The 20867-nt window shown below is 45.6% G+C and overlaps 1 protein-coding gene across 2 annotated transcripts in view; it reads left to right on the top strand.

The window, feature by feature from the left end:
• Positions 1-18379, top strand: part of LOC306700839 (SPRY domain-containing SOCS box protein 4-like) — a 34696-nt gene extending 16317 nt beyond the window's left edge. For both annotated transcript variants that reach the window (XM_079165964.1, XM_079165965.1), the window contains 2 exons: positions 6329-7218; positions 17040-18379. In XM_079165964.1, coding sequence (XP_079022090.1) covers positions 6510-7218; positions 17040-17167 — 837 coding nt within the window. In that variant the 5' untranslated portion in view covers positions 6329-6509 and the 3' untranslated portion in view covers positions 17168-18379. The remainder of the gene's footprint in view (positions 1-6328; positions 7219-17039) is intronic.
• The last annotated feature ends 2488 nt before the right edge of the window (positions 18380-20867 follow it).

Raw genomic sequence — 20867 nt, 5'->3', positions numbered from 1 at the left:
CGAGTGGGCGTGTGTCTGAGTGATGAAATACTCTTAATAAGTACTATCACAGGTCTGTATTTTGAGCTCCTTACTGATGCCTGGAAACAGTAATATGCCGCATAGCTTTACTCTGATTCTTAGTTTATGGAGAAATGTCAAACTGTGGGTAATTCTTCGTACTGAGAATAGTTTCGGTCAGAGTAAATGAAGTTGCCGTGTCTCGTTCTGCCTCTTAATCTGCTTTGGATCTCACTGACGGACTAAAACTCTCCCAGACTGTCTCCCTGAGACAGACTGCACAATATATAAATATTGAGGCATGTCAGATGGTGTGATGAAAGCCGGGTGACTCGTACCGCTGTGATGACACGTTATTGACTTGCGTCATCCGTCAGCCGCCGGAGGACTCGTTTTCACAGTCGGATCAAAGTTTTTCTTTTCGATTGACGACCGAAGGTTTCACCGTGTTGATCTCAGGATTATCTGGTGAAGCCCCAAAAGAGTGTGGCGTGGCCTTAAAGGGTGTTTCCCAATGCTTTGTTTCTAAGTGACTAACGGGGACAACACTTTTTTAACTGGACCAAACTGCACCTCCTGTAGGGTTTCTTTCCTTAATGTTGTCACACTTATAATAACAATCTGAGCCTCTCAGCTGAGAAATGAATCACTTTTATTGGCCATACATCGATGGTGAGGAGGTAATGCTGGATCAATTAGAAAATATTCTCCCCATTAGCCTCTTGGAGACAAAAACATGTGGAACTTGCCCTTTAAGTCCACCTCAGAGGACCAATGCAATATAAATGCCGTGTGTGTCCTCGCGTTGCCTCTTCTGTTAGAAGTTGCTCTTCAACACAGTGAAAAGCTTCGGTCAGTTGACCGCTGGCGTGTGCGTACATCCTGTGCAGGATGAAAGGAGTCATTAGTAGTCCTTTGTTGTTGTCTAAAAAAGAAAAGAACCTGAAAACCTTTTCACTCACCGGTGAAACTAAAATCAGTCCTGTTATACGGTCGGAATACGAATCAGCAGTATGTTTGTTTTTAAAAAGTTGACGCAGTTTGTTTTTAAGCTGTGCACCGTAGTTACCGGCTTGTTTGTTGTTTTTCTTCTTTTTTTTTTTTGGAGCTTGTAGAAGAAAAAAGAATCCTCTAAAAGTCTCAAAATCCTGAGAGCACCAACCAGGAAATATACTGCGTAGCTTCATGTCAGAATTCATCCTCTGACTCTGTGAACACCGAGCTGTTTTGGGGGCGTTGTTGCTCTCTGTGGCCTCGTCTTCTAGAAGTCCTGCTCCTCTATAGAAGCAGCACAACCACGGCTAGAAGTAGAGAGAACTAGAACACGTCTTTTGTGCAGTATAACACCGTTACCGTGACTTAAATCACAAAAGAATTTTCTAGATAATTTATCCGACAAATATTGGAAAACAATGGAATCTATATAGCCAACATATTTCTAAGTGTTACCAATGTTTAAAGAAAAAGTCTGGTTGAAGCAAAAGGTTAATTTGGGACATTTTAAATGAGACATTTAAATATAAAATTTTTTATGAAATATCACAATTTTAAGTTTTGTTTTGGTTGCTTTCTCTGATGGAAGCGTTCGGCGTTCAAGTATTGTCGGAAAGGTGAACATCTGACTGTAATAACGGCCTCTACAGCTTCTGGCTGTGATAAACGATGGCGTGTTGGCGATTGTTTAAAGAAAACATATTTTTCAATCCTGCCCGCGGGTTTTAGGGTTCGGAGGGTTAATATTCATGCTTTGGATTTTACTCCTCCTGCTACCTTTAAAACGATCTATATATCATTATCTTAGCACCTATGGTTGTTTGCCTTTATGGTAATCTATATCACACATGCATGGATAACAGACCCTGTGTGTGTGTGTGTGTGTGTGTGTGTGTGTGTGTGTGTGTGTGTGTGTGTGTGTGTAACAATGGCTGTCACGCTACCAGCGGCCCTCTCCGTGCCACTGCCTCCCTTTCTGCTCTGAGATAACCAGTCTGTGGAGTCTGGTCAGGTTGTGTCTCCGCTGCCCCTCAGAGCGGAAGAATAAAACGCTGGATTTTCTTTTTTTTAAAGCGGTGGAGGAGAGGAAGCAGATTGTTCTCGGTTGCTCCTCGCTGTATTTGGAACTGGATAATCCCTTCCTCTAAATGCAGCGCTTTTTAATCCGGAGAGCGGTGAGGTTAGACGGCACATCTCATCCCGTCTTTCTAGCACATTGTTGTTTTTTTTTATCTCCCACCATCACCCGTCACTCACCCCCGCTCTCAGTGCGCCTCACTTCTGTCATCAGTTCTCTATCGTCTGACTCTCTGTGGAAACGGACCTTCTTCTTATTCTGTCCCTTCACTCACCTTTTTAGAGATCAAACCAGCTTCTGCATTTCATGGCTCTGCTCATTGTTGGTTTGAAGCAGCACTTTGACTTCGTGTCCTGATCCTCCGAACATCTCTGAAATGAACTACGGGTCTCTTTGTTGTGAGCACACAGTCGGTAGTTTGAAGCTGAACTCTCCCACTATTTGTTTTTGGGGGGCATCTTCTTTTTATTTTTCATAGTGAGACCGCTTACCAACTGTGCCGAGTCTCTAAGGAAATAACGGAATGACTGTAGGGTTTCCACAGCGGTTTATTTCAGAAATTGCTCCTTTGCCTTCCGTCCATAAGAAATGAATACCTCGTATATTAATACCTTCGTCGTATTAATTTCTCCAGCAGATGAAAGTGCTAGAATATTTGCTTTGCGTTATAACAGCTTGTTATTGACCAGCATGTCCCAGCTGTGTAGCTTTATGTGCGGTTTGAAATATCTCATCAGAAGAGCTGCACGAAATAACTAAAAGCTAGTTAATTTGTGGTGGTTTCTGAATTTGTCAAAAAAGAGTCGATGCGTTAAGTGGATTGTGGAAACGACACTGCTCACATCGGGGTAGAAGATGACTCTTCCACCAAGTTTATGTAGATAAAAGGTTCAATAAGGTACCATCGTGTGTGTGTGGCAGCAGCAGCAGCTCTCTGCACTGGAGGGTGTAGCGTATTGCCAGTGGAGCACTGGGGTGAAGTTGATTTGAAGTTTGGTATTCACCGGCTGGAAGTGCCTTTTTGATGTCGGCAGCTCCATGTGGACGACATCAAAACTCCCCAAAGGCTTTTTTTTCACACCGAGGCCGACAGGAGCACTTGTCTGTCTCTCTCTCTGTCTGTCTTGCTCTCAAACTGCCTCTGGCTGGAATCCCTAATCGCTGATGCAGCCAGTGTGTAGCAGAAAGCAGCTGGAAAGCCTCTCATAGGCTGCGAAGGTGGCTCGATTTTCAGGTTTCGCTTTACAAGCGTAAACGGTTTTGATTTTATGCAAACCGGCTCAACCGGCTTTTGTCATTATGACGCGTTGTGGCAAAGTCTTCTCATAGGTTCGCCTCACCGGGTTTTATAGGAAAAGAATCAACACGGAGCGTTCAGTTGATCATCAGCCAAAAAAACACCTCTTTTTCCTCCGGCAAACCCCCGAGGGATAGAATACATGCATACATTAACACCTATTACAATGATGAGCAGTACGACAACGGGATTAACATCTTCACGTTTCTTTTATAAACTGAAAGTGTGTGTGTGACGGGCCGTGCACAATTCAATGCAGAGGCAACATGAAGGAGATCACGTTTCAGTACAGGAGAGGAGATGCTCACTGCACATAGTGGTGTTTATTCTATTTATTTCTTTGGGGGGGTGACGAGTCATTGCAGAGTCAGGAAACTAAAACTGCGACAATATGGTCGTCATTTTGGATTTGAAGCGAGCTGAAAGACGGACGAGTCGAGGCGTAATCGCTGCAGGAGTTGCTATACTTTCATTCACGGGCTCAGTATGTCGAGTGCCAGTAGTAGAATCTGGAAGACCGGTCCTACTCAGGTTAGCTTAGTATCGAGAGCAGATAATAATAATAATAATAATAATAATAATAATAATAATAATAATAATAATAATAATAATAATAATAATAATGCCACTTTTTCTTTGGATAAACTAAATTATTCTTTTCCAGACAGACAGACAGACAGACAGCCCACCAGATTTAGAAGTGTATGTGCAGTCCAGGCTTGGGTGCTCTTCCTCTTTTCCTCATGTTTTCTCTCTCCGCTCCTCCTCTCATAAATCACCGCCTCATCGTTCCCCCGCTGACAGTAAATGCTTGAGGAATTGCCAGCAAAATGTGTGCATGAGCGGTATGGGATTTTGTTGTGCGTGCGGCACAAAATGTCAGCTGACTAGATGTCTGCTGTGATGACAATCTTTTGACAACATTATTGTGTGATGAAATATGGGATGAATGAATTCATATGGAAATGTAGAACGTGTCACTTTTCATGGGTTGTGGTCATGAGATGATGTTCTGCCAATTATTTTGTTCCCCAGCAAGAGTGTGTATGTCGAGCTGCTGCCCATTTATCACGTTGTATTTACTGTCTTGATCTCATTTCACCTCCATTCACAACGCATACGTTTCCTTTACAAAGGAAACTAGTGATGCACGGATCGCAGTTAATCTGCTGGTCTGGTCCTAAAAATGAACCTTCTGATTAACGACGGACGTGTTGCGGTTGCATCATCGAAAATATTAAAGGTGCTACATTTGATATTCAGAGCGTTAATAAAGCAACACACACACAAGTGTTGTGTACGTAAAGGTATAAGTTGAGTAATGTCTACCTGAGCACAGAATGAAGTCGCTCTCCCTCCTCCGTGTGTTATCAGAGCTTCAGTTTGTTGCCGTAGCCGGGTCGGTTGCGCGTGATGCTAGCTCATGTTGGCTCATGTTAGCTCATGTTAGCTCATGTTGGCGTGACCCACCGGCTTGCTCTGAGCGGCGGTTACAGCTGATGACTCGTAGGTAAAACACTGTTAGCCCGGCGCCGTTTGCACCTCAGCCGTCAACCATGTTGAGAGCCGTTGAGACGTAATGAAAATGTTCCTAATCTTATACCGTTTTTAAATTGTTAAAGAAACCACACTTGCATCAGTGGCCTAATGCATAAATATAAAGCCACATAGCCCTACAGGGAAAGGGGGAGGGAAATGCATCGTAGGACATAATGAATTCAGGTGGGCGGCGGCTTGATTTATACAGGCCGATACTGGAAACACAAAATATGCTCTTCGTTGCGATCAGAAGCCACAATAACGAATGCATGGCTCTCTGTCAGTTGAGAATATACGGCAGCTGAGATTCCACTCAGCTGTGTTTTTTTAAATGCAGGCAAACAATGTCTCATGTGAGCTCTGGACGTGGTTGCAGACGCACACTGCGTGCGTGTGTGTGTGTGTGTGTGTGAGAAACTAAAGCCTACCCTTGTGGGTCAGTACCAGTTACTGTTCTGTACTTTCCCTGGAAGAGTCATGTGGAGGCCTTTTCTGAGAATCTATAGGGGAGTAGGGAGAAACGTTTGAAGCAGTGCACATAGGCGAGGGGAGAAGGAGAAATGTCAGCACAGCTTCTCTGGACTCGCTCATGCAGGGAAACACGTTTGGAAGTAACTGAAGACGTTCTGTTTGCTTGCGTGTACAAGTTGCATTGTCTTATAATGACCTAAAATTATGGTTTGCATCACATTTGGTTGCTTGGTGAAGAATTAATTGGCTAGGAAGAAGGAAATGATGCTGACTAAGTTTGCACCATTAGTATTTAATTATTGGACGGTTGCTCATAAAACTTGTACCTCCTTAAAAGGCACTAAGCTCGTATGTGTTCAAAGTTACTGTGAGGAACTTTTGACTGATTCTGAAACGGTCTCAGTTTAGTCCTGATCCTCTATGTGACCTCCATGAGTAAACGGGACCATCAGAGAGAAGATGTCTATTTCTCTATAGTTCTTCTTCATGCTCGTCATCGGTGCCAGCAGGTCTGATTTGTGGTGAAATCACCCCGGTTCACCAGAAAACCCTTTCAGCTCAGACTCCAGCAGAGACCGGTCCGAAGCATTGACAATGCTGAAATGTCCTCGGCTTGTGTAACTGTGCAGCAGAGAGCCAGCTTACATTTGTTGCCTGATGAAATCCTTTTTCAAATTACTGTCAAGGTATCAAGTGACAAAAAACGGATGCATCTGCACACAGACACTTAAATGTGTTTTTCCACACCGACTGATGACTGAGGACAAGAAATGGTTTTCTGCTGAAATGCTAGAAGTGAAGAGAAGTTCATCCTTCACTTCTCCGTCCTTGTCATTTCCTGTCCTCCCCACAGCTCTGCCTGGAAGCCGACGCTGTTGATGCCTCTGTTTCTGCCATCCTCAGCGTTTGATTGCATACATAAAAATAATTCTGTGCGTTTTGTGTTTCAGGAGTGTGGTTCCCCCTGGCTGAAGACAGCGTGCGTGTCCAACAGCAGCTTTCCACCCAGGACCCACCGTGTTCCCGTTGCGCCCATGAGGTAACGTCAGGACCTAGCGCCCCCTCATCACTACCCTCGGTCCATCCATCTCCCTCCCCTCTGGTCCCTCCTTCCCTCGTACCCACCCAGCCATGGGCCAGAAGATCTCTGGCAGCATCAAGTCAGTGGATGTACGCGGGGAGCCCTCGTATCGGCCCGTACGCCGCGAACTGCGGGGCCCGGATTTCTGTCGGCCCCCCAGGCTGGACTTGCTGCTGGACATGCCGGCGGCCAGCCCCGAGACCCAGCTCCGCCACGCCTGGAACCCGGACGACCGGTCGCTCAACGTCTTCGTCAAGGAGGACGACAAGCTGACGTTTCACCGGCATCCGGTGGCACAGAGCACAGACTGTATCCGCGGCAAGGTGGGCTACACCAGGGGCCTCCACGTGTGGAGGATCCACTGGCCGGCTCGACAGAGAGGCACCCACGCCGTCGTGGGCGTGGCCTCCGCCGAGGCGTCTTTACACTCGGTGGGCTACACGGCCCTGGTGGGCTCCGACTCGGAGTCCTGGGGCTGGGACCTGGGTCGCAACAGACTCTACCACGATGGAAAGAACCGGCCCGTCTCCATGTCGGCACCCACGTACCCCTGTTTCCTGGAGCCGGATGAGTCGTTTGTGCTCCCGGACTCTCTGACAGTAATACTAGACATGGACGAAGGAACGCTGAGCTTCATGGTAGACGGACAGTATCTGGGAGTAGCTTTTAGAGGGCTCAAAGGCAAGAGACTGTATCCCATCGTCAGCGCTGTGTGGGGGCACTGTGAAGTTTCTATTCGCTACGTCAACGGACTAGATCGTAAGTGGCACAAATCTGACACACACACGTTTGAAAAACCCAGTCAGTGATGGAATATATTTGACAAGTTGCTGAACAGTGATTGTGTAACTTGTGCAGATATGTTGTTGTTCATATGGCTGTTTGATGGCAGGAAGAATGATGGCAATATGATGTCGTATTGTGAGGCCAAATGTATTTTAGTATGAAGTGAAGGATTTAAAGTTTCTCCTCTACAGTAAATGGTAACGCTGAGTCTCGGATGTGTTCCTCAGCACAAGACGTCCTCGCTGCGTTCTCTGCTCAGATATGTTTTGATGAGAAAACGTGTGAACCTTTTCAGCCTAATCCCTGTTTAAGTGTAGCACTCTCATTCGTTCGAGGCTGTCATGCACCCTTTTAAAGATGTGTTCATATTACATCGAATGCATGTAACTCAGTTTACACAATCCTCTTCCAAGTAGTAAGACCGGGGCCGGTTTCAGTACCGCTGTGTGCATTAGTGCCACTGCAGAGAGGTGGATGTGGTGGGTAATATTTCACGGTGCAGAGATGTTTTGTTCGTCTACGAAACTCTAGATAGGTTTTTATATTTAGACGTGCTCATCAGGGCTGTGCAGGCCTAGGGTGAGATTTAGATTAATTCTGTAACAACTTTGGGTTCCAGTTACAAAAACCCAGAGGAGGACCAGAGGGGAGAGGAGGAGAAACGGGAAACCCAATTCTGAGAAAGACGTGTGTGTTCAGTCACCGGCTGTACGTGTCTCTAGTTGCATGACAAAGTACGGTTGTTTTGAAGATGGAAAGAACAGTCTGAGTCAGACAGCTGAGTCATTTTGACAGTTTATAAAAAACCTCCCAACTCCCTCATACAATCCTGTGTGTCTGAAATGGTAGCTTTACTGTGTAGGGCCATCAGAGGCAACTGCTTTTAATATATAATAAATGGGGACAGCCAACAGCCAAAACGTGCGCCCCAAAATCTACAAAGGTCCAATTGGTCTTGGTTCAGGATTTAAGGGTTAAGGCCAGACTGGGAAGGCTTTACTTGCAGATCTCTCTTTTTTTTTTCTTTTCTTCAGAGATCTATAAAAAGACCACAATGAAAGGGGGCTGCTGCTTTGTTTATCAATAGGAAGCGGCTTAACGTCCTGCCTGTGTACTATTTCTAGTCTCTTTTTAGCATTCTCTCCGACAGTCCTCCAACTTTAACAGACTCAGAAAACTGTATCCATCACTCTGATGAAATAAGAACATCTGTTTCACCACTGTCCTGAAGACGCCATAAAGATCTCTCTCTCTCTGTGTGTGTGTGTGTGTGTGTGTGTGTGTGTGTGTCGCAATGTTCCTCTCCGCCCCGCTGCTCTCTCCTGTTAAATGTCATCCTTCTGACTCTTCATCTCCATCACGTCTGCCCCTCGGATTGTGAAATAGCCCCCAGTCCTCCTCACCCCCAGTCCTCCCCGCTCGAGCCTGGATGTGGCACAAAGCGGCCCGGGGGCATTTGCCGACAGCGAGGCACGGACACCGTTTGTGTGTGTGTGTGGCCAGCAGCCAGCAGAGGAGGAATCCTGGATGATGTCCCAGTGTGCCTCTGAGCTCAGCGTCTGGCCTTGCGTAGTTTGAAATGTTGGGTTGGTTAGATGTGTGTGAGAAGCTTTAAGGGGAACTCCACTGTTTTGACACATTAAAGTCTGTTTACTCGTCTTGTGGAGAACTACTGCATTATGTGAAGAAAGTTGGATACGGTTGTTTTTTTTGTGTCTCCAGAGGGAGGCTCATGAATTGCCTCAGGTAATGCCGAAAGATACGTGAGGTTGTGAAGTTGGAAAGAAGTGAGCACAACCAGACTGTATAACTTTGACCAAACAATCAGTTTGAGTTGCATTGTGGGTGATTTTAGGCGGCAGGGTTTGGCGAGGAGGAAGAATGCGTGGAATAAAGATATGTGGTTCAGCTGCATCGATTTTGATTTGTGACGATCGCTCATAGCTATTAGTTGTCCTTCTGTCCCCTGGATGCCTTTTTAGGGGAGACGGGTGACAAATAAAATCATAACAATGTCTTTTTAGAGGAATAAAAAACACTCATGGTCACTCCTTCTCGCCCCACTAGAAACCACGAGATGATCTAGATCCTTTTTTTTTTAATCCTCTTGGCTTCCTGTAGAATCTCTATGCAGTTAGTGCGTTGATAGACTCGTATGCTATTTGATGGCTGAATAGTTTGAGCCGTCTCTCTTTTTGCCAGACTAATGAAGCGTGGAGATGGAAAACAGACACTACAAAACGGATAATGGTGCCAACCTTATGAGCCTGAACCCTGCAGCAATCGCCTGTTTCTGCTCATTGTAGATACCAAAAGATGATGCTCTCACACATTCTCTCCTCTCACACATTCACGTCTGCCTGGCTCGTCGTATCTGAAATCGGCAGTTTGGAAGCCTCTCGTGTTCTGACGGAATGCACATGAGACGAGTGTATGATGTCACGCATAAAGGACTCCTCCACGTTGTAAAATAGAGAATAATGGAAGCATCAACATTCATCTGAGATGACGGTGCCCTCTCTAATTCCCAGATCCGGCTTCCGTGCATCATCCTATAGCGGCTCAAAGAGGATCCTCTTCTTGCTCCCCTCCTGGTTTCTCGCCGTCTTGTAGTCTGTTCACGTTTTGTTTTTCCCCTCCTCACTCCTGCTGAGACTCTTTTTATTCTCCCATTTCTTTCTCCCTGGGAATCCAGAGGAGATGAGTATCCTTCTGCCTTCCTCCCCTGTCTGTATTGTCCCTTAATACCCTGCATTCATCCTTTTTAGTCCTTTGCCCCTCAGTCCCAGAGACACTTGAAAGCAAACTCTGAGACACGATTTCTATCGGTGTTCCTACCTCTGACTTGCTAGTCTGGAAGTAAAAAAAAAAAGACAAACAATGACATCTCTCTTTCTATTCCTGGAAAGCCATATTTTTGTCTTCATCACAACGAAGCCTCATGACGCCACAGTGGCCTGTCGGGCCTAAAGGCAACAATCTGATCCAGACTCCTCTGGTAGATAACAGGCAGAGAACAGGAAGTTTTGACTCCCACTCATTGTGTTTCATCTCCTCTCTCTGCTGTCTCTCTTTTCCCGTCCATCCCTCTCAACACTAATCCTTTTACTTTCTGTTTACACACCCCGGTAGTGGTGGCAGGTTGCCGTGGGAATGGTTGGAGCCGACTCTCTGGAGGGATGTGTGGGCGGGTAATCGCTGACCAGGCAGCTTGCTCACTAGTCTGTTGGTGAGGACGTGCCCTATGCAAATGTCTTCCTACCGCCCGTCTGCAGCTCAGAGCCGCGAGCGACGAGGCAAGCTGCAGCATGAGATTAGACACGGCTTAGAACATGTACACTTATCCTGCAGAAGGCTACTTTGGACTTCATATCATCTAGTCAGCGTTAATAAACATGGTGCCCGTCACAATAACTACTATTGTCAGACTCTAAATTGTCCCAAATAAATACTATTACACTATTTGCATTTAAAGACCATTTTAAGCCACTGATGGAATGATAATAAAATAACATAATAATGCAAGAACCCCCTTCAAGGAGCAATATTCCGACAAAAAAAAATGAAAAGGATAAATAAAAAGCAATCGGTTAACAAAAATGTGCCAAGTCTGCACACTGCCAGGTCTTCTAGTGGTGCCATTAGTGGTCCATAGACTGCAGAATGAGTCGGTAACGTCTCTGTCGTGACAGCCCAGCTCCAGGGCCTCTGGTCTTCAGATGACGATAAGTGATTTCTCTGGTCAAACGGTCTTAAAGTCCTTAAAACGTAGACCTGCAGAGAGGCAGCCTTATTCAGCCACATAGGAACTAATCATCCTATACAAATTATTCCTTTTCTTAGAGGTAAGATAAAAATTATTATGATTTAGAAACTATTATAATTACAGCCTCTTTTTTCCTTTCACCTTCAGTTCCCCGTCACATTGAACGAGTGTGTTCAATGTGACACAATGTGGCCCGCAAAGAGGAGTCAAACGAGACCCAAATGAACATCCTGTCGTTTAATGCTCGTGCACTGTTGGAGTCTGTGGAACAGGCGGCAGAATTCTCTCTTAACGAGGTTAAATAATGAGACTGATGTGAAAATGCATCAGTGGATTCACTGAGAAGAGGTGGCGAGCGTCCATCACGCTCACAATGCTCATTTATTGAGCATCAGTGATGCAGCCTTCACTGTTCTCCCTCTCCTCTCATCGTACATCAAGTTAAAGTATCATTGAATGTTTGTCAGACTTGCGTTCAGTAAGAGTACAGTTCTCACTTCCCAATTTTTCGTGCCTCCTCAAGCTCGTGACCCCGTAATCGATCTCCGTGCTCCATCTTGAATCCTTTCCTCCTTGCATCCTTCCCTCCTTGCGTCTAGCTGAGCGAGGTTGAAGGACGCTTGCCGGAGGAGCTTTTCCGCGATGGCACACCGGCGTGTCCTTTTTGAAGAAGCCTTTCTTTCTCGGCACCTCCGTGACAAATGGAGGAGGCGTGACGCTCTGCTGGAGTAATCTCTACAAATGTCAACGTTCCTTTTTGTATTTAAATAAGTTGTAGTTATTCAAGATGATCAAACTTTATCCCCTTAACCTTTTGCGTTCCAGCCGCATTCCTTAATGACTTTTCACCTTAATATTGTACTTTGTGTTCCATAACTACTCCCTGAACAGAAATATTCTGTCCCACCACTCGGTGAAACGTGTGAAACGGTAATAAAAACCCTCTAGAACACAGCGGTGGTGCTTGGAGGGCGAGAATACACCAGTGGAGATTTTAAATACCTTTTTTTTTGTTTTATGTGAACGCAAGTCAAATTTCAAGATTTGGACGGTTAGTGAAAATGATAACGCATAATAGATGTTATTGCAAGTTCCATGGAGAAATATTTAATGTGAAGACGTGGTAGTTGGTGTGCAGATTATAATGCATGAGAGTATTTCAGTGCTCCTCTCTATGTACGGAGAGAGAGGGGGACTAAATTGATGGCAGCCCTGCCTTTCTGTCTGGGACTCACTAGCTCGACGGGGTGAAGTAATAGGAAGTCTGACATCGCCGGTGGAAGGAATCACTACCTCATTGAGCAATTGGTTTCTGCTCTGAGTGGACGATTCAATTTGGACACCTGCGGCTCCAATCGCGTAGAGAGCGCCGGTTCCTCCCCGCTGCTCGCCTCGCTCAGTCTGCTCCACTTTTCATTCTCATCTCGTACGTCATTGATCTCATTCTGTCCGTCCCTTAAATATACCCCCCCCCCCCCATCCTTCCCCCTTTTCCTCCCCTTTGACCCGTCTGTGAGATTGGGACTGTCTATGTAAGACACAGACGCACCTGTCTTCTTATAACTAGGCCAGACGGCCCAAACCGCTCTATGCTAATCTATTAGATAAGCATGGCTGGGAGTCTGTTACCTGGGCGCCTCTCTGGTAATGACGGGAATGCAGGAGGAAGGGAGGGAGGGGGGAGAGTTGAATGAACATTAAATTGGAACACATCCCCAAAAAAAGATGGACCTGCCTCATTTCCAAGTGAGACATAACTGGGTTGTGTGTCTGTCTCGTGGTGAGCGGATGTTAAAACCCACACAGAGGAGTCGGGCTGCGGGCGACGGAGTGGAAGAAACTGACTATCACCGGTTGCGTATTTGCCGTCTCACCTCAGTGACGGCAGACTAACCGACGCCCCCCCTCCTCCACTTTGTTCTCGATTAAGTGTTAGCTTGATGTATGCGCCTGCCAGCCCGCGGGCCTCTGTAGTCCAACGGTGCATCAGCCGCTCAGTCGTCCTTAACCACACTTTCCCACACTCCATCTCCTCTTCAGTGTGCCATGAATCTGTCAGAAACTAGTCTCTAGCTATTACCAAAAAGAAAAAGTCTTGAGTGCTTGAGAGGAAAGTGCAGACATGGACAGTTACACGACTGATTGGAGGGGATGAGGAATGATGAAGAATGTGCTCAGAGCTCTGCTGTTCACCTCTGGTTAGCTGCAGCTAATTAGCGTGTTAATTATTAAACGTGTCCCACTCATTGTGACTCAGTAGAAAGTCATTCAGGGTTTTCATGTGGGGCAGATGATGTCTGTAAATAGACACACAAACACACAGCGACTTTTGGGTTTAAGGTTCATCATTATCTAGACTGGAAGGAACATATGTCAAGTTAATGCTAGAGCTCCTTATAATTGGAAAAATATCCACCAATATGAGCTTAATGGATGAGGCCTTGTCACAGAGGCATTACTCGCTGTCAGTGCAGTTATTTATAATGGTGATATGAGCCGGTGTTAAATAACTGACAGATGTTGAGCTCCATCGTTACCTACAGCAAACCTCTTAAACTAGAATGTGCAGATGTTGGTTTTTCTATTTTGGATGAACTCGTAGTAAAGCAGAAGTCTGAAATGGCTTTTTTTTTTTTTAAATCCCAAACCACTTAGCGGTGTCGTTGGTCTACCAGCTGATGGGACGGTGAGCACTTACTGTGTTTTGGTGTCTCGTCACCGCCGTCTTGACAGGACCACTTGTCGCCCCCGGCAGCCCGCACCACGGAGACCGGCTCGTCTCGGCGGGGATTGGCTTGTTTTCAGCGACTTTGTAGCATCATCGTGTCATCACCTCCCTCAGGAGGGCGATGCTACTGTGGTAGCATCAATCCCGTTAGCGCCAGCAGTCATGACTTTACTTTTGACTTTTAATGAGGGTGTCGCATTTTAAGTGACAATCCTCTTCTTCTTCTTCTTGGTGTTGATGATCATACAGGCGGGTGAAGCGAGGAAATAAACACCCAGTAATCAGGCTCACTTCTGTAGAAGTCTGCAAGATGGAAGTAAAAGAGTTCTTGCTAACACACTTAAGAAATTGGAATAATCTCTAAATGCATTGATATCTTTGTGCACCGTTTTGCCTATGAATGCCGACCCACTTCCAGTAGCGCTGCTCTGGATAGAACCTGTATGAATGTGCGGCTCGTTTTGGGCGAACAAGCCTCGTGATGTACTTTCGTCACATTCTGCGTCGTGTGTTTTTATACCGAAACGCAGACATGTTGGTTCAACATTTTTAAATTGGCGTCAACACTCTTGAGATCTACACACACATGCTGCGTCTGACTATACACTCCCAGCACGGTGACATCCCACAGCGGTGGTGTGTGAGGAGCCGGTTACTATGGAAACTACCTATATGCGGGGGGGCCGTGCTCGTAAGGTTGAGACTGATTGATGGATGGGGTGCTGTTGGTAAAGCAGCTCTGGGTGGAGGTGCACCGACGGTGTGAGATCTCGAGTCCTTTATCTGTGAGAGTTCAGACGGTCACACGGTGCCGGATCAACGGAGACCTGGTGGGTGTGAAGGTCTTGGATCCTAATCTTGAAGCGGATGCTGCAGCATGGACTCTGTTATACAGACAAAGGGGAAATAAGATGTAATTGTCCTGCCAACTGCTTCTCTGCTGCGAGGAATTATCGGCCGGTCGGTCTCGTTACACGCTTCGCTGCACGTTGTCTGCATTCAGAGTTTGTTCAAAGACGTCTTTTTTTTTTTTTTGGCCACTTCTTTTTGCCATGTTGACGTGGCGGCAAATGAATTCCCGCTCCTGCCACTTGTCCCCCGGGTGCTCTCAACAAAGGCTTTTCATTAAGCACATGGCGGCGGAATAAATTCGGATAGCTCGTACTCTGTTTCTTTACACGCTGTCAGCTGCTGTTCACTGGTGGATTTCATTATTTCCCCCCGCTGCGGTTTCAAAAGGTCACTTACCAGAGCGCAGCAGAGGAATTCATTGAAAGGTTCCTGCAAAAGTTCACTCTGGTCCCCGTGCATTGCTTTCCTCTATTATTTTACAACATCATTGATTCCAACAGAGATGTTAAATGAACATTTCTGTGACGTTCTGCTTTTTAATTGGGATCTTGATGGAAGCTGAGTTGATGTTTATTTGATTTCTCAGCTCATCCTCACTTCGGACTCGTTTCCGTGTGTGTGTCATCCACTTCCTGCCCAGAGGAATGCCTGAGGTCTGTCGACAGGTTCCATGAACACGCTCCAGACTAGTCATGTATTCACTTCTTATTGGTTTGGTAGGGGGGGGGGGGGGGGGGTCTCAGTTTGTGGTAACGTGGTGCACTTCTAATAGACTGCGGAGAGAAACGTCTCAATCAGTCACAGAGGAGGCTTGTTTGGATTGGTGTGTGTTTTAAGCAATCCCATCACATGCTGTAGCAAGTGTATTTCTGTCATGCAAAATATGGACAGGACCAACATCCGAAAATCATGCCACGTTCAGGCCTTACCACACCGAGGGTGTGACGAATGAACGACATAAAAATGCGAAACACTCCTGTGAATATTTCACATCAAAACGATTCATTCTGGCAGCGTTGTGATTTATTTTTCTTTCTACTGTTGCAACAATTTGCGGTGTTAAGAGGACCGACTACTGGGATCCCGTTAGGCCGGAGCGTCTGGCAATCTGTCCGAGATAGACTGTTGTGTAGCGGTAGCTAGTGTGCGCTAGTTTGAGTTTCCTTTTTAGCAAAACGCTCTGTTCACCGGAGGGAACTCAAATTTGCTCAGTTATACAGTGGCTTTTATTTTGAAAAGGTTAAAAACTGAAATGTCAGTTTGTCATGGTTGAAATGAGGAGGATGAACGTTTCAACACGGCGGCTTTCGATATGTCTGTTCCACACAACGTGATTGGTTGAGTCCTTTATTTCATCATCTAATATACGAGTTCTGTGTGAAAGTGCGAAAAAATATATTTATGCACGAACAAATCGGCCCTTTTGTTTAACGGCCTGTAGACTGATTCACAGGCCCTCTCATGGCCCTGACGCTGTAATCTATTGATGAAGCAGTTTCAGGGTCTTTTGTCAAAACAATGGCTCCATCACTAAATCACAGCGCCAAGGCAACAAGCTATCGTGTGTGTGTGTGACTGTCTTTTGAATAAATCTCTATGCTAACAGTCATATAGCGGGGCAGGCTAGTTGATGGAAACCCTTCAGTGTGTGTGAGTGCCCCGGCTCGTGTCCTTCACACAGTGTGCTCGTGGGCTCTGAGCAGCAGGATTTCAGCCCCACCAGATGGAGCTTCCAGGTGGAGCAGCTTGACAGCCGTACAGGGACGGCAGTCAAGAGTCTGTTTCTGTCTCGGCGTACACGGACATCACTCGCCTCAGTGATTGGCGGAGGGGGGAGGGTTGCCATGTTCTGCTGGCATGTATTGATGAATAGTGAAGACGCGTCTTTGTGTAAAGATTGTTAGTGCTGCTTCTCTTTCTGCTCGGAACACACACCCAATGTTGTTGCATTATAATAGAGTGACGGTTAATTAAAGCGTGCGTTGGAGGACATGAATACACATCGAGGCATCCGGTTTTGTTCTTTTCGTTGAGTAAATGAGTGTTTTATTAATGTGTATAGTGACTGATGCATTGTGATTCAGTGAGCTACTTGACTGTCATAGCGCTGCTTTTACACTAGATGTGAACTTGATGAGATTATGTATTCGTGGATTTGCTGTGAAATCGTCAGTTTTGAATCACTGGAAGTGAGAAAAACAGAAACATGGTTCCATTTAGGATATCTAGCAGCGATGTCTCTCCCTCTGTCAAATATGACACGAGCATTACTGCGCTTCCATAAACGTCCTGTCACATCTGAATGAGGCCATAAGGACCATTACCAACACCTACCAAAAGCACAACTTGTGTGTATATAAATCCGCTTCAAGTGTAAACAAACTAAATGCATGTTGAAGGGTCTGTTGTGTCACTGTTTACACCCTAACGTGTCTCTCCTCCTCACAGCGGAGCCCCTCCCCCTCATGGACCTGTGCAGACGAGTAGCTCGACTGACTCTCGGCAGAGAGCGCATCCATCACATCGACACCCTCCCGCTGCCGCAGACGCTGAAGAACTACCTCCAGTACCAGTGACCCCCTACACACACACACACACACACACACACACACACACTGATGGGACGACACCGAGCTCCATTTGTTCTAATGGTAGCCAGCCTCCAAACTGAACCTAATCAGAACCATCAGACATGTGCTGAGGTTGCGGACCATGGCGGTTGACTACGAAACAGGCGGTGAAGACGGTGCTGCATGGGGTTTGTTTACAACAGTTGGGGGCTGTTCATTTTGTTTTAATCTTGTTTTTGCGCCTTATTTTTTTAAAGATATTTTTAGCTGTCTTTCTACTGGACCGACCAGAGGAGCTGATGAATGAAACAAAGAGTGAGACATTAAAAAGGATATTTTTGTCCAGTTTCCTGTTAATCACATGTACAGAGTCCTCGGTTTTTAAAAGCCTTAAACGCTGTAGTTTTGGTGGTGACGGCTTAAACCGCCATCTTTCCTGCACACGCTCTGTGGAAAGCCTCCTCTGGAAAACGTGCTGGTATTTATATTTATATTCCCAACAACACAGCGGGCTCTGTGGAGAGGCAACAATCCCTCCAAGCCACAGGAGAGAAAGGAAGAAAGTCTCCACAGTTCTATTTCTGTTAGTGTGTACACAGTGCAGCACACATGGATTACATACAGTATATCGTGTGTGTGTGTACAGAAACAAAGCCTCAACTGTCTTCAGAAAGATGACAACTCACTGACAAGCAGGCGGTTACCACCTACCGGCTAGAAAACTCACAACTCCTGTGTTTGAACCTTCTGAATCCCCCTCCTCTCCCTCTCTGTCTCTTCATCACTCGCTCCAGTTTGATTTAAGCCTCCACCGTGTTTGGTGGAGTCAGAGGACCGCGGGCGCCGTTTGTCGACTCTGTAACGCTGATAGAGATTGATCTGAAGGTGGAAGCTGTGTGTTTGACTGCTAATGTGCCTGAGACGGAAACGCGCACACACACAAAAAAAAGCACATGTCAACACTTCTGTCATGTCACAAGGACCCCCCCTCCCCCCCACCCAAATACACACACACCAAGTTTTTAATGCTGCTTTTCCATCTTTTTATTCCACCGTCTTATCCCCTTGTGGGTTGTTTTTTTTTAAGCCTGATTTTTTTTTTTTAAGTTTCTTTCTCATTCCATGGATCATGAGATTTGTCTGCGGGACAGGTTGTCTCGTAGGTATAGGTAGAAAAATGTGCTGCCATGAGAATCTTTTAAATGTGAATAAAAACTAAACTGCTAAACTCAAACTGTCTGTGTGCTCTTTGAGTGTCTTATGTTGCTGCAGGAATGAGTCCTAAAACCCGGAGATGAGTTCTCATGTATGTACTTCCGGTTCTCTTGTGTTGAGGTCAATGTTTTTTTTAATTGTGTTTTTTTTATTGTCTATGTTGGCCATATTGCTCCATTAATTCGGCCAACATGTTTTTCCTCTTAACGAGGATAAACTAGAGCTTCTCTGCTGAGCCACCGTGGGTAGCCTTAAGGCTAACTAGCTGCCTTTTTAAGCTAACGTCAACGGAAGCAGCGGGGCGAGGACGGAAAGCTTGACCGACCAGAGGGTGATGGACAGATGTGCTGTCAGCCCTCTCACTGGAAGAAATGAGAACCAGGTGAAGTCCAGTCCGGACGACACAAACAGCTTTTCAGAGGTTCGGGAAGACTTGATCCATAAAGAGGTTACAGCCTCATGTGTCAACTCTGTCCTCTCCTTTATCGCTCCAAGTGAAGAGCCTGTACTTAATCCGGGCATCACTCCCCCTCACAGAAGTCCAACTTCCCCCCAAGAAGAACTACAGACAGACGGGGAGTGTTCAACTGATGAAGGCTCATCCTTCAATAATGAACGTTCAACAACTAGCTCAGTATATGAGGACGCACTTGCTGAACCTTGGCCAGGTGCAACAGCAGAGGAAGAACTAAGGAAAGGGTCGGTTCAGGTAGTCGTGGATAATCAAAAAACTGCCACGACCCAAAAAGCCCCAAAAATAACTTCTACTGTGATAGTAGAAGTTACCAGATGTTGTAATAATCTAATAACTTCTACTGTGATAGTAGAAGTTACCAGATGTTGTAATAATCTAATAACTTCTACTGTGATAGTAGGCAACACCTAATAACTTCTACTGTGATAGAAGTTATTAGATGTTCTAATAATCTAGTAACTTCTACTGTGATAGTAGAAGTTAAGCCCCGTCTGGGTTTAAGTGCGAAACAAAGTCCGGTCATTCCGCTGGGAAAACCCAAATCCGGCAGAGTGTGGAAGGACCGCAACAAGCAGAGGTGAGGATAACGTTAGTATTACTGTGGAAGTTAGTTACATTTACAACGTTACATTTAATCAAGTAGCTTACTGTCATTTAAGACACATTTTTATTTTGATTTCATGCAACATATTTCTACTCAGCTACATTTCACAGGGAAATATTGTACTTTTTACTCCACTATTTATATTTAAGAGCTTTATTTAGTAATTATTTTTTATATAAAACATCGCATTGGAAACTAAGATGCTATATATATATATATATATATATATATATATATATATATATATATATATTGTATATATCTCTATAGAGTTGAACCCCCCAGTTCGAAGCTTTGAACGCAGAACAAAGCCTGTTGTGTGATCAAAGTTCAGCTCAGCATGGCGTTCTCTGGCACTAACATGAAAATCCATTAGTGTTGTGCAGCAGAGAGCAGCCTGTGTTGATTAATATCATAACCCCCCTCCTTCCTTCTAGAGGGGAGATGACTGGAACTAACTCGGGGGAACTGATGGACGTTTAATGCTTTAATGATGACGACAAAGATGGCTCTATTGGACAAGATGGACTTTATTAACTCTTAACTGGCTGAACCCTGTGCTCCAGAACCCGTTTTCATTAACCCGCCGACATCAAAGGTAGGGGATGCTGAAGAAGACGCTCTTGGCTCCAGAGAGGCGAGATGTGCTGCACGCTGCAGCGTGCTATTGATCCCCAGCTGTAGCATGTGTGCCTCAGCGTATAGCGCTGTTCAATAATGCAGCGACCGGCTCCTTTTTAAAGGATTATCGAACAAACCTTACAGTTAAAGCTGATGACTTGTTTGATCTGGTTGAAAGTGACTTGGCTCTGCTGGATCCACATTTAGCTGATGGCTCCCGACTTCAGTTCATCTCGTCTCTTCCTTCTGCCTCCTCCCCTCTCTGCCAACTGTCTCTTCTCTTGTGTCTCCCTTCCCTCGGCTATTTAAATCCTCCCATCCCTGGTTTTTTGGGGGAGTTTTTCCTGTTCCGATGTGAGGGTTCCGGGACAAGATGAAGTCATGTGTACGTATTGTGAAGCCCTCTGAGGCTAATTTGTGATTTTGGGCTATACAAAAATAAATTGAATTGAATTGTTTTCCTTCCTCAAAAGCATCTTTCTTTTTTCCCCCCATCTTAGAGCTTTATCTTCTGCCTCAGGTGAAATAACATGACGCCTCTCCCCCCCATCCTCCCCCATCCTCTCCTCCCCTCTATGCATACATGTTATACATATGCATGTATGGAGAGTGAGGCGGAGTGAGATGGATGGTTGGAGGCCGGCTGTCGGCTTCAGAGACGGGCAGAGATCCATAATTTATGGAGGGAAGCCCTGCTCCCTGCTTTGCTTGGTAAGTCATGTAAAAGCTTACACTTCATATTTCTCCTCCCAGATATCACATGGAGATAACTTCAGAGCGCAGAATTCCTC

Source organism: Pholis gunnellus (assembly GCF_910591455.1).
Source record: "Pholis gunnellus genome assembly, chromosome: 9".
Classification (NCBI taxonomy): Eukaryota; Metazoa; Chordata; class Actinopteri; order Perciformes; family Pholidae; genus Pholis; species Pholis gunnellus.
Note: the sequence above shows the minus strand (reverse complement) of the source record. Positions and strands in the feature narration are given on the sequence as shown.